This window comes from Eptatretus burgeri, chromosome 15, assembly GCF_056783735.1.
Source record: "Eptatretus burgeri isolate ZD-2024b chromosome 15, Ebu_testis_v1, whole genome shotgun sequence".
Classification (NCBI taxonomy): Eukaryota; Metazoa; Chordata; class Myxini; order Myxiniformes; family Myxinidae; genus Eptatretus; species Eptatretus burgeri.
Genome location: NC_140975.1, coordinates 37,067,864 through 37,082,863, shown reverse-complemented (window position 1 = coordinate 37,082,863; position 15,000 = coordinate 37,067,864). Strand labels below are relative to the sequence as shown.

The window sequence follows — 15,000 nt, the reverse complement described above, 5'->3', positions numbered from 1 at the left end:
CTGTCTGTCTGTCGCCTACAGGTCACAATTTTAAACCAATCTTCAAGAAACTTCACCACGTGGTAGAGTTTGTCAAAAGGAAAGAAGCCTACAGTTTTTGAGGCCAAAGGCAACAACTTCGTGAGATTTCTAAAATCCTCAATTTGCATCCGATTGACTTGGAATTTGAAGAGGATTTATATTTCACGGCACTGAATTCAACCAGTGAATTATTTTTGAGGTCAACCTGGACCAAAAAGGCAACATATGCCAAAGGTCAACATCTAAAGGCCCGGTCACACCTTGACGTTTTAGCCAGCGATGGCAACGTATTAAAATGTATGTAAAACGCTGGCTTACGTTGAACTTTTGATGTTTTTTTTTAAAGATTCGGACGTATTCATAGCGACTTGGTCTTATGTATAACGCATTGGTAACTACACAGAACGTTTCGTTGTGTTATAGATAACTTATACCAACGAATGCTGAACCTGTTGTCGGCCTACACAACCGATGCCCAACGATAGTCTAACTTAGGCATAGCGCGTTGCACGCATCGCCGACGATGTCGTGACGTAGCCTATTAAAAGGCTGACGCACAACGATTCGAATCATAACTGCCGTAGAAATGGAAGTGTCAACATCGCGGTCACACCTTGGCGATCTTGCCAGCGTATGCCGACGTAACAAAAAGTGTGTCTAAAACGTTGGGGCACGTCGAATACGGTATGGGTAAGTTTGGTATGCGCGAGTAGAACGCTAAATACGCTATCATACGTCGTAGTAAGTAGAGTACGTCAAGAAATTTTGAACATGTTCAAAATTTTACGACGTACTCGGCGTATGACACACGTTCCGCATGCGATGGGGATAAGTTTTACACACGATATGTGGACGCTTACACACGTCCACAAAGGCTACTTATAAGCTACTCATAAGTCGAAACACGTCGCGGTAATGTCTTTTTTACGCGAAACTTATTTCTAACTTTTGTTTGACGTGCTTTGAACCAATTCTTTACGTAGTCCCAACACACATCGACGTATGTAGACGTATTCCAATGACGTCTTCCGGTCGCCATAAAAAAAAAAATGAATGTGTTTCTAGCTTACAACTGCCATATAAAGACGTGTTCCCAGCGGTTTTGGGAATTTGTATATAAAAATGATGTTCATAAAAGGGGAACCCAACAGTGTTTTCGAGTCCTTTTTGAGTCGATGTCCATGTCAGCAGTAACAGTATCAGTATTAGTATTTAATTAGTATTAGTATTAGTAGTAGTTTGTTCATGTTGGCAGTAGTAGGTGGGTGTGAGGGGGAGGGTGTGGGTTATGATGGATCGTCCTTGCGTCCGCGTGTCCACGGGTAGGTTCATAGGCTGCCACTCAACGATTTAAATGGCTGCATCTCCACTATTGAAAGTAGACGCTTGCGCTCAACAATTGGATTTTTTTTTACACTCAACGACTTTTAAACGGTACCACTCAGCTAGTTTCATTGTTTACAATGAACGATTTAAATTGCTGTCACTCGCCTTTGTTTTTTGACGCTGGGGTTTGGAAATTTGAAGCGTTTCTTCTGAACGTGTTAAAACGCTCAAACTCGACTATTTTAAATAGACGCTGCCGATGGACAATTGGAATCATAGCCAAACTAGACATCGAAGTGTGAACATCCTCGTCATGCCGAAGAAAAGTTTGAAGAATGCTGCAAATAAGTGTCCTGGCCGTGGCCGTGGACGCTGACGCAAGGACGATCCATTATACTGACGTCTTTCAGCCTATGAGTAACTTAAAAGTAACGTCTGTCGATGTGTGGCAACGATCGCGTAACGTGCCAACAACACGTTAATCATAGGTAGGAAATAAGTTTCGGGTACGCTAAACATTACCTCGGCGTGTCTCAACTAATGATTAACTTACAAGTAGCATGTGTTGACGTCTGTCAACGATCGCAGACCGTGCCTACAACTTGTGGCCAGCGTAGCGGAACGTGTGAGTCATACGCCGGCATACGTCGTGAAATTTCAAGCATGAAAAAATTTGAGGACAACCGAAAAGTACAACGTTTAAAGCCAACGTACAACGACGTATGGCAACGTACTACGACGTATGCCAGCGTTCTCTCAATGTTATCAAAACTTACCCATAACGTATTCAACGTGTGCCAGCGTTTTAGAAAAAAAATTCAAAAATCGGCATACGTTGGCTAAAACGTCAAGGTGTGACCGGGCCTTGAGGTGGTATTTCTAAAATCCTCAATTCTTATCTGATTGACTTGGAATTGGAATAGGATTTGCATATCAGGACAATGATTTCAACCAATTATTTTTGAGGTCACATAGGCCAAAAGGTCAACATCGGCTGATTTTATATAATTGTCATTATCATTATATAATTGTCATTATATAATTGTCATTATATAATTGTCATTCATCCGATTGACTTGAAATTTGAAGAGGATTGCATATTTGGTCATGGAATTCAACTAGCAATTATTTTTGAGGTTAAATTTGTTTCATGGATTTTGCAAGTATCGTGCTCTGCACGACGTCTTCGTGTGAATCTGTCTGTTTGTGTTTGTCTGTCTGTTTATCGCCTACAGGTCACAATTCTAAATTGATCGTCATGAAACTTTACCAAGTGGTGGAGGTCGTCTCAACTGAGAGGTCTTTGATTTTGAGGTGAAATTTCGAAAATTGTCATTTTCATCCAATTCACTTGAAATTTGTACAGGATTTGCATATTGCGTCACTGGATTAGGAAACCAACTATTTTTGAGGGCAAAAGGTTAAAGGTCAATTTGAGGTCAAACTTCTAAAATGATCAATTTTTTCTGAAAAAAATCGTCAATTTTCATCTAATTGGCTTGAAAATTAAACAGCAATTGAATAGTACATTACTGAATTGAGAAACCAACTATTTTTGAGATCAAAAGTTCAAAGGTCAACTCAACGTCAAACTTCTAAAATCATCAATTTCAATCTAAAAAATAATCAATTTACATGCTATTAACTTGAAAATTAAACAGCAATTGCATAGCGCATCACTGAATTGGGAAACAAACGATTTTTGAGGTCAAAGGTCAGAGGTCAAACTTCTAAAATCATCAATTTTTATCTGAAAAATCATCAATTTTCATCCAATTGACCTGAGCTTTGATTCAGATTGTTAATTTTAATCTTAATGAAATGGACAATTTGATGTATCCATGGCAACCTTTGGAGAGTGGGGAGGATTTTGCAAGTGATGTGCTCTGCATGACGTCTTTTCGTTGTCTATTTGTTTGTTTGTGTGCAGGGTATCTCTAAAAGTTGTGGACGGATCCGGATGAAATTTTGTGGACAGGTTTGGTGGGTGACAAGGACGAACTGATTATATTAGATTTTGGTGAAGATCTGGATCCGGCTACTGGAATTTTTTGTGATTCTTCACCATTGAGAAATAGGGCCAAAAATGATATATAGCACGATATCTCAAAAAGTTGTGGGCGGATTTGGACGAAACTTGGTGGACATGTTGGGCGTGTGACACAGAAGAAGCGATTTGATTTTGGTGAAGATCCGAATCCGGATCTGGATACGAGAATGATTTAATCTTTAAAGTGATACTTCACCATTGAGAGATAGGGCCATAAACGATACATAGCATGATATCTCAAAAACGTATTGGGCCCGATATGTTCTCGTGGATCAGGCATTACGTGGCGGAGGTATGCGCTCTACCGAGTGCCCTTCTAGTTTCCACTGTTTTGATGCTTTTGAAACCAGACTTGCCGATGGGCGAGGGAGGTGGCCATCTCATTGTGGCTCGGCGGGAACGCTACCAGGCCTGGCTTGTCAGGTTGAGGGCGGATCGTTCCCTGGAAGCTTCTTGGCCAAGCATTTGCAGATGCAAGCTGCCTGTGGGCCTCCACCTCCCATGCTTCACGGCCTATCGGTGGCTCCTTGGAGTGAGTGGTGAGCAACTGTGGCCAGGTGGTTGGTTGTGCTTCTGTCATCATGAGCGCAAGAGTAAAACGAAAATGAGGGGTCAAAGAGAGGAGGAGAGAAACAGTTAGTGAAGGAACTGTGACTACACATCGAGCATGTAACAGTTCATCGCTACAGATTTGCTGATCAAGGAAAAACATTTTATTATGAACTTTACTAGTGTTTCAAAATAAAAAAAAAATTCCCCTGATTATGTTACTACAACGCCTTAGTTCTTACGGTAAAGGCCTGTGTCTGGCATGTGGAGGCCTGACGCAGGTCCAACGAATGAAGCTGGTAGGCCTGGAATTGCACGAGGAAGTGGTATCTGCTGTCCACTGTTCTGCACTGCAATGTTGTGTGCCAAGCCTGGCTGTGCTGTAATAACCTGCAAGGGCAGAAATGGGTGAAAGAGGAAAAGGCAAAAATTGGATCTTCTTGGGGAACATATAATACAACCTAAATTTGGTGTGATAATTTGTCGATGGCTACCTGGTACCAGATGAACACACCTTCCCCACCTTCAATCCCTCGGTAAAAGGTGTGTGTGTGTGTGCGTGCGTGTGTGTATGTGTGATATTTCAAAGGATCCAAAGCAGATTGAAATCCAACCACAGATTTCACTTCAACTTCACACCTTTAAACCAATTCCAGGAACAACTCAGAAAGCTTGGCGATCGGAGCTGTTTTTCCACACTCAGAAGGTGCAGATTTGATTCCACCTACCAGGAATTAATGTCTGGTGTAAAGCGCTTATTTAGTATGCATAATACGAGAATGATTGTTGTGAAAGTAACACGCTTCTGAATAGATGTGGGTGTGTGTCCAACACATCCTCTCCAAAAATGGGCATCACACCACTTATCTGCTGAGGTGGGATCCATGCGGTTGGTGTATGTATAGGGATCCTGCCACTCATCTGGTCAACAAGGTCAACAAGCCCCGTCCAGCCATTGAAATAACACCAGGTGGGTTGACTCAGCCTGTCATCCTGCTAAGGTCGGCAAAATGAGTACCAGCTTACTGGTGTAATAAGCCATTCAGAGTATCCTGTGTCAGAGTGGCGACCTGTCCAAGATTCTACTCCTTAGCCAAATGACACTGCCTCGGCAGCCCTATGCGTCTCATTGTGTGAAAGGAATGGTTATTTATTATCCTAACGTCTACAACAAGAAGAACCGTTTTACGACCATTTCCCCCTCTTTTGTCAGGGGGAAATGGTCAAATGATGCTATTCCTTCATACAGATGTATCCATTGTGTCAGTTTCATGCAAACACAAACATTCCATTTCTTTCTTGACATTTTCAATCCATGACTTTTTAGGACATTCTTTCAGCTTTTTTCCTTCTAGCATGAGCTCTATTGCTTTCTTTACAACTTTATCATTTTGACCTTTGTTGGACATGACCATACCGATCAAGTGTTCTCTTGATGTCTTGTAGCCCATAAGTTGTTATTGATCTTACAGCTAATTCTGCTCCTCCTGATGCTTCCATCGTGTCTCCAAGGTAACAGAAATCCTTAACCTTTTACGAAATTAAATCCTGAGCTCAGGAGAATTTATTTTTGTTCTTCATCTTCTTTTTAAAAAATTTAATGATTGATTCTCACATCTTTTACAAAATGAGAATCACAGCTTTTGTGAACATATTTCCCAATGATACCGCTGCACCTCTTGTGACACCATCTAAAACACTGCCGACATTGAATTTCATTCATGCAATGCAGTTTTGGCATTTTAAACAAGGCCATTGTTGGTTTTCTTTCCTTTGTCATTCTTCGCCACGACCATAACGTTTGTTTTATCAACTGTGCCGCAGAAACCTTTGTTCATTATTGTACTTTTCCATTTTTGAAACTTTAATTTTTGCTACTTTTTCACTTTCAGCATTCAATACCAAGTCAGCAGCGAACAGTAACTCCCATGGGAATCGCAACCTTTAAATGCCTCTACGATCGCATGTTTATGTGTAGAATCAAGGTTCGTGGAGGAGCTAGAACACAGAACAGAACAAGACATAACAGAACGAAAAGAACAGTACAAAGAGAGTGGGGGGCGGGGGGGAGCGAGAGGGGGGGGAGAGAGAGAGTTAAGGTCATTTTAAAATTCACCTAAAGACACCCTGCGGGGTGAGGGAGGAGATGGGAGGGAGCAGCCCGAGCGGAAAGATGTGTGTGAGTGGGGCGAGCGGGACGGTGTGAGGAAGCGGGGTTAGGGGGGAGATGAGAAGGGGTGGGGAAAGAGAGGCTCTGAGTGAGTGGCGTGAGGGGGAAGCAGAATTGGGAGGACATGAGGTGGAGGAATGCTGAAGAGGTGGACACAAAGAAGGGGTGGGTTTTGGAGGATGCGGGTGTTTAGGAGATAACAAGGAGGGTATTGACATGGAGGGGTTTGACACCGTTAATGGATGTGAAGCAGAGTTGATGGTCGTATGCAGGCAACCCCTGCAAACTGGATTTCTCCTGATCCCCCAATTTAGTCCCATGGAGACAGATATCTCAGGATGGGTAAAATGATGAGTTGTTGAAAGCACAGAAGAAAGCCATACTGCAGGTACATGGGGCAGTCGATGGACTGAGCGTTTGAGAGTTAGATAGGTTTGGAAGGGAAATCTATAAAGATGAAGAAGACGTAGAAGAAGACGAAGGAGTAGAAGATGAGAAGGAGGAGGATTCAATCGTGATGAAGATGACGAACATGTACGGTGTTCCTGATGGAGAAGTAAAAAAAACAAATTGTATACAATGTCTCGGGGCTCATGGAGGAGCTAGAATGTGGAATGGATCATGACGTAACACAACAAAAGGAACAGTAGAAAGAGAGGGGCAAAACACCAATAGCAGGGAGGAGGGACAAAATAGAGTGAGATGAAGAATTAAGAGATGTGGGGAAGATTGAAGGCGAGGGGAGGACACAGGTGGTGAACAGGATGGATACAGCAACAAACTGTTAGGAAGGAAAAACTGGAAACTTGGAAAAAGATGGGTTTAGGGAGGGTTAGCAGGGGTAGAAAATATTATGGTTTTGGGTGGGGGATGATCTGAGATCATGGTGAACAGTCTTGAAGCCCTGGAGGGAAGAATGAGATTGAAGATAATGTGGAAGTTGATTCCACAGGTGGGAAAAAGAGGAATGAATGAATGGAGGTGAGCTGTGATTCTGAATTTTGGGAATTCGACCAGGAGGGAGTTGATGGCAGACAACATGTGCCCTGCAGAAACATTGAGGGACAGAGCAAGGATAGAGCAGCGGCTGCAAGACTAGAAAGGAGGTGGTAGAAAACAGACAAATAGCCCAAGAGTTTCAGAACTTTTAATTACATGTCTGAAGCAAAAAAGGTTTGAGAGTGGTTTCTGAATCGGAATTTTGTGCTGAATTCGAAAATCGATTTCCTGATTGCTGCGTCCTCTGCGTTTTGGGTGAAAAAAGCAGTTTTTTTGTTATGTCGGCACCAAATCATCTCTGAAAGTTGAAAAATCCGTTTTATTTTCAGATTTACTAAACACGAAGCTACACATTGCAAGTCAGGTATCAAAATAAAGGTAATGACAAGCCCAATGCAGTCACTTGATAATAATACATAAAAACTAAATTTCCATTGTCACAGGTAAAGATTTCTGAAAACATGCTGAAAAAAGCTTTGGTCTGGACACTATCGTTCATAAATAACTTCATACATATTTGTTATGATCATATGTAAGGCAGTGTAATCCAGTTAATAAGCTGACAATAACATTCATGTAGACACACATAACAAAAATTGGCATGAACAGGTCACTGGTATGAAGATATGCACCATAAGGTCACCTCTACCCGATATTTCAGCAACAAGGCACCAGTGAGCTACAAATACGCAGGTCATCATGCACGATCTCTCAGATAATATGCACCAAAACACATTTAACAATACTGTGGGAACAAGTAACTCAATAGTGATTCATTTTATTTTTTCAGTTCGATGACACGATGGGGACACCAGCGCCAACTTGTACTGCATACTACATAGAGGCCAACTGAGTAAAGATAAAAATCAAACAATTCGAGAAGAAGTAATGGAAGAAAGTCCTGGGTGCAAAAGAAGCTCGTTACTCCATAGTGCCATTGACTCTCGCACATGTGAATGGGTGAATGAACAAAACCGATAAATCTAAACTTATGCACAAGTTAGAAGAAAGGGTGAGAAGTGAGAAGCCAGATCGAAGAGATACATGTGCTGATGATGTGATGTTCTTCATATGAACTCGAGTGAATGTACCAGCAACATTTGGCGAGATTGCAAAAGTAATTCTGATGAGACTGCACGGATTCACGAAGCGCGTAGACGTTGTGTGTGATTCATACCTAAATCCATACATCAAAGATGCTGCTGAACATGGCAGGAGGGGGTCAGATGGTACAGATATCAAATTCATCATTTCTGGTCATAAACAAAAGCTTCCAAAATAATTCAATGCTGCACTCCACTCAGCTAAACTCAAGACTTCTTTGTTATGTTTCCTTGTAAAGGAAAGGCGAAGAGCACCATACATCGGACAGATTAGAGGGCATATTCTCTTCGTAGGACTTGATGATGAGGCTTACCAGTACGAGGTGAAGGACGATGTCGATGTCAAAGAAATCCCGAGTCTTGCTTGCCAACATGGCGAGGCAGACATCGTGTAATTGACACATCAAACACGTGTGTGAGACACACAAAGATGAAAACATCATTGTCCGGTCATCTAACAATGATGTTCTCATGCAAAATCACATCTTGCCGGCTCACATATGGCTTTATGCTGGTTTAAGCATCTACATCACCAGGTGGTGTACTGATGTATGCAAGCTGGCTGCCGACATGGGACAAGAGTTGTGTGCTGCTATCGTGGGACAGCATGCCTTCACAGGTAGTGAGTACACAGCCAGTATTGTGCTCAAGGGCTATCACCACAGTTGTTGACAGAAGGTGAGACCTTTGTCTGTAGCAAGTAGAGGAAACCCAAGCTGACATCGGTGAATACAGCATGACACATGCCCTTCCAGGAGCATTTTGCACCAAAGCGCAATTCTCAGCCTCTGAAGAAAATAAAGGAAAAGATCCTGGTCACCTGCCTCTGTGCAGATCAGTCCTAATGGAAAAGTGTAAACGTTCAAATGTTGTAGTATCAATATGGAAAGATGGCACAAAATTTCAAGCACGCAGCTGTAACCCACAAGAAAATGGGTGGCTTCTGGCGAATGGTAACTTTGTCATTAAATGGTTCGATTGCAGACAGGTCCCAGAAGATATTTACTGCCTCATTGATTGGGATACAGTGATGCAATCATGGGAACGGCCATAAAACGACGACGACGATGGAGGAAAATATGGAACATGAAGTGTTAATTTGAACTTGTACAAGTCCAGTGACTTATTGTCATCGATACATGTATATGATGTACAAATAATATATTTGGGTTTAAAGGCAGTCATTTGTCATGTGAAATTGCTGTGAAAGGTTCTGGGTTGAACTTGGTTCTGTAATTTTTTTTCCTACAGCGTGATGAAATATATTTTATATTTTCCCACAGCGTGATGAAATATATTTTATATATTTCCCACAAGGTGATAAATAAGCCAGCAGGAAATACGTGCTTAACTGTCAAAGTGAAATCAGACCCCTTGCGAAACAATCTTGTGAAATAAGGTGTAGGGGTAATATTATGGAGCATATCTTAATACCAGTGACCTGTTCGTGGCAATTGTTGTTACGTGCAGCTACGTGAATGTTATTGTCAACTTATTGATTGGATAACAAATATCAAATTGATAACTGTCTTACATCTGATAAATATGTATAAAGTGATTCATGGACAATGGTGTCCAAACCAAAGCTTTTTTCAGCATGTTTTCATAAATCTTTACCTGTGACAATGGAAAATTAGTTTTTACATATTATTATCATGTGACTGCGTTGGCCTTGTCATTACCTTCATTTTTATACCTGACTTGCCTGTGTAGCTCTTCATATTGAGTAAATTTCCAAATAAAAATGATTTTTCAGCTTTTGGAGAAAATTGTGTGTGGACAGAACTAAAAACTGCTTTTTTCACCCAAAACGCAGAGATTCAGCACATTCAGATTCAGCAAAAAATTCTGGTTCAGAAACCACTGCCAAACCTTTTGGCCTCAGACATGTAATTCAAAATGCCAAAGCTCTTGGAATAAAATAGAATAAAACCTTTTATAGTAAGAAGCTGATTAATTAAACTAGGAGGAATGTTAGTTTCATTGTGAGGAATTGAGAAAGGAAAAGTTAAGAATTAATCCATCCATCCATCCATTGGGACCATACTCTGTGCAGAGCGTTGGTGCTGCCAAAGCAGTCTCCTTGGCTATTGGACACAATCCTGGACGGGTCGCCACTCCGACACAGGATACCAGCATGCTGGTACTCATTGTGCCGACGTCAGAAGGATGACAGGCAGAGTCAACCCCTCCTGGTATTAATTCAACAGTGGGTGGGATTTGAAATCAGGATCACGAGGATCCCAAGCCCACCACCCTAACCATTAAGCCAACACCAGGCATATAAAGAACGTTTTATTTTATTTTTGAAGCGAGGAGGAGGAAATAAGATAAACTCGAGGAGATTGAAAGGAGAACACTTTGGATAAAGAAAATGGAATGAGGAGCAGACACAGAATTGACGTGCCCGTTAGCTGAGGCCTTGGCGAGTCAGCCAGACACTCACAGGCATACTAATTCGACAATACACCACAACAAACAACACAATTGGACGATAACACAACCAACAACACAGGGCGAAACACGAACAGGAGGAGACAATGGATCTGGTCCATAAAAACTTCACAATGATGAACTGGAAGGAGGCATGCACAAGCCCACATCTAACGTGCCCACACCCGGAATGGAAGTGACCATTTGTGCAATTGTTCATTATTTACCTCGTTGCTAATATAACCTTCAGACAGTTGACCATTAGGTTGTCCGATAAATTTGTATTTTGTATGGAGCCTATGGCTGCTGGTTGTGTCATTTCTGCGAAAGCGGCTGTGCCGCTGATGCAGTGCCCACTGTTTCCAGTAAGCAGGTACATATTTTGCTGAGCTCGGAAGGATGACAGGATGAGGCAACCCACTTCATGTTGTTCAATAGAACGACATGGGTGCTTAGTCAAAACCCTAATATCTTAAAACAGCCAGCTTAACTGTGAAGCCAACACCAGGCTAAATGGTCAGATTGGTTTTGAATTGAGAGGGGTCTGAGGAGCAGCATGACTATCTCACTTCTGGGCTACGAGGATGAGTGGAGCAGAGTGGAACAAATGGCAAAGTTATGAGCAAAGTTAATGCGGATTGAGGCAGGGTAAATAGCGTAATTATGAGTGTAGTCAATCCAAGTGGTCCAGAAGTGAGGTCTCCTTACTACTGCAGTCGATGCAACACTATTTACGAGTCAAAATTGCTTTCACTTCGATTATCTCTGCCCATGGAATAAAAACAAACAAACAAAAGAAAACACACTGAATGTATCAAATCAACCGAGCTCGAACACTTGATGGATTCCCAGGAGCTAATTTGCTCGTCTATTACAAACAAGTACAATGCCATCCAAGTCCCAAATCTGTGCTCATTGCACATTTTCAATTCTGGCCAAGGACGATGTCGTCACAACCAAGATAGAGTTTGCGTCTCCCGTGAACAGGCAGCTTGAACCATCTCACACAATTTTAAAATGACGCAACTCAAAGCAGTTGATTAAATGTTGAAACGAACTCCTCAACTGTGTAATCACTGCCTTTTAAAAATTGACACACACCAATTAGAGGTTAATATCTTTCCTAAAATATCCGATTCTTACATTTGCTTTTCCTTCATTTCCACTCATTTTTGCTTACTTCTTCCTTTGATTGATTGAAATGTTATAAGGCTGAAGAATGAAAACGTTTGAAAGTTGTCATGCCCATACACAGTATGCAATGCACTAAAATGATCCTCCATTCAAGAAGCAATGCAAGTGAAGGAAGGAAGCAAGTCACCAAAACACACCGGATGACTGGTTCGTTCATCAGCGACTTCATCTTCCAGTTTGCCGCAGGTGGAGAGCAGGGAAGTTAGATATGGCATCTCGGCTTCAGCATAGGAGGGTAAAGAATTTGTACCTAGGAAGAGATATTCCAGATTTTCAGCATTTGACAATTTGACTCATTCATTTACATTTAAAATACGAGTTTCCTTGAAATAACCTTCAATGTAGGAGGCCATAAGGCCCATCAAGTTTGTGCAATGGTTGCCAACCTATGGTTGTTTGCCTGTGCTCCATCCTTTTTAAATGCAGAGTGTCAAGCAATGAAGAGTCTTTGGCACGACTAGGCCAGGGTCAGTTTTAAACTGCCAACCGACATCCCAGACTCAGAAAGGACCCAATGAGTCTGGTTAATAGCAAGTGATATGACTCATTCATCGATATTTAGATAATTTGACTCATTCATTTATGTTCTAAAATACAATAATTTGACTCTTTCATGTGCACTGAGCACATGATGATTTGACTCATTCATTATTTAGCACCGATAATGATTCATTCATTTATATTTATTTAGCACGTAATAATTTGACTCATTTGTTAAAAGATAAAGCTGAAGCTTTGAAATGATTTCAGGAACAGACATGTTTTTTGGAAATTGCAAGCTAATAAATAAAAACAAAATGTTAGTACAAAGAATGCAAAAAAGAAAGAAAGGCCATGCAAAAAAAGCTGGTTTATTTAATGTCAAAAGTGCATCTGGAAAGCAATTATTCATGCATTTCATCGTTTCCTTAATCGCTTCGGTCATTATCCACCGAAATACAGGAAGAAAAGAACAAACGAATGCAGCACAAAGCAGTGAACTGTAAAAAAAACAAAAAACGTAAAATGTAACAATTAGCGAATTGCTATTGAACTGCATGTAATCCACAAAAAACTGGAAGGAAAAGGTTATGAAATAAAATGAATACCCCAAATATGACAAGGTTATTAAACTCACACCCAAATCCCCCTAAAGCTTCCTGATGAATATGTAGTTTCAGCTCACCTGCTCATGGTGTTAAGGTAACCCTTAATGAACTAGTTGATGATGGGTTATATGAACTGGACACTCAGAATAGTCCAAGACCATCTGAAAGTTACAATGAGGCACGTTTAGTTACATTATTACCCATATTATATATTTTATTTCCAGGGCCATCCCTACTGCATGGAGTACTATCGTACTCAATGATATACTCGTATAGCAAAAAATAAATATACCATCAGAGATGGAGAATCCCCCGCCATTGAATGAAAAAGGTCATACATATTCCAGATAATGAGGGAGGTGAATTGGAAACAAGACACCATTTGGTCATCATCTCGAAAAAGTTCCCCAGGGGTAAGGAACGTAGTAACCAAAAATAATTGAAATCAGATAAGCGGTTTTCCATGTATTACAAAAACTCCAGTCGGCCATCTTGGATCCGGCCATGCCCAAAATCAATAGGGTTCTTCCTTTTCAGGTGCTACATGTTCCTGTACAGGAGAGTTCCGGTTCTTAAGTTAATACTTTTTTTTTGTATGTACTTTATGAACGGCCATGCGGGGAATCAGAGCAAAGTTTGAAGGGCTATAAAATCGGAACGAGAGCAAATTTCAAAAAAATGGCTCGTGTTGTTCTAGATAATAGTCCGTAGTATCTGAATCACTAATAACATTTGATCTCTTGATAAATGAGGGAGGAGATACGATTTGAAATCGACGATTTTCGCAACTTTGACAGCCTCGTGACGTTGACCTCGACCTTGGACGACCTTGAAAGTTATATCGTTGTGCATGTCTCATCGACCTCTATCCATTCCACTATTGGTTATTTGTCTCCACTCGGTTTGATTGTGGATGGACGTACGGACGGACAGACTTCGAGACTGTTATTATTAGGTCATCTATACTGAGATGATAGAGATGACCTAATAATATATCTGAAAACCTTCATTTAAAAAAGGTAAAAACACCTTCATTTGAAATAGGTAAATGTCAAAAACAGTTGTAAAGTCAAATATCAAAAAGTTATGATCAGCTCTTCATTTTTACTTTGCATCTTCAAAACACGTATTAACGTGAGAATTACATATGCTACAAGTGAACAGTTTTGGAAACATTTATAGAGATGGTAAAGAAAAGGTTAAATACTGTGTCAATTTCACTCCCAAAATATTTGAAAACAAACTGCACGAGAGCATGCTGTCACATGGCTGATAATTTTAATGATGATTCGTTTTCATCTGACCGATCAGAAAGTAGCATACAAACAAAAAACAGAGGTGGTCATGCTATGCCGAATCGTACTGTAAATCCAGCAATTCACACCGCCACACAGTCGTGAAAGATCACATGACAAACAAACCGAAATCAAAGTTTTAGCCATTTCACCATCCCAACTGTGGTTTTTCAGATTTTTTCCCCCATACCCTTAAACAGATTCAACTGAAACTTGGTGCGTGGCTTTCTTATGATAAGATACAGAAAAAAAGTTTGAGTTTCAGGGTGTTTTGTAAAATTTTTTACAGTTATGCCCTTTTTGGAATCAGAAAATATCACATATTATACATGGGTCAGTGTTCAGCTGCCCTGATTCCACGACCGCATGAAACAGCACAGATCAGCAGGGCTCAGGTCTTCAGCCTGGGTGTTAGTCCAAGGCCCAGTGCGATTCAAATGATCCCAGGTATATAACAACGATGTATTATATATGCACATAAGCCATACACATGCTTTTGCTCCATGTATGTACATCGGGTTATATGTATTGTTTAGGAACCGAACGTGACATTATCCACCGCCCAAATAAAGGGATAAGAACATTCATTTGGGACCAGTAGGGGCCATGTATTGCAAAGCAATTATGACCATCGCCAAAGGAGAGGGTATTGCATTTGAGTCCGTTTGTTTGTCTGTCTGTTTGTTTGTCTGCACAGAACTTTCGTGTTTTTCTCCGCAACCGCTTGAGGGATTGAGACAAAATTTTCACTATTGGTGCAACTACTCATGTA

General features: G+C 40.9%; 1 protein-coding gene across 5 annotated transcripts in view; it reads right to left on the bottom strand.

Annotated features, from left to right (window-relative positions):
- Positions 1-15,000, bottom strand: part of LOC147011936 (ATP-dependent RNA helicase with zinc finger domain-like) — a 310,053-nt gene that overhangs the window by 19,274 nt on the left and 275,779 nt on the right. For all 5 annotated transcript variants that reach the window (XM_085857677.1, XM_085857678.1, XM_085857680.1 and 2 more), the window contains exons 24-26: positions 11,983-12,095; positions 4,189-4,336; positions 3,754-3,970 (exon numbers count right to left, since the gene is read on the bottom strand). In XM_085857677.1, the coding sequence (XP_085713803.1) occupies positions 3,754-3,970; positions 4,189-4,336; positions 11,983-12,095 (478 nt within the window). The remainder of the gene's footprint in view (positions 1-3,753; positions 3,971-4,188; positions 4,337-11,982; positions 12,096-15,000) is intronic.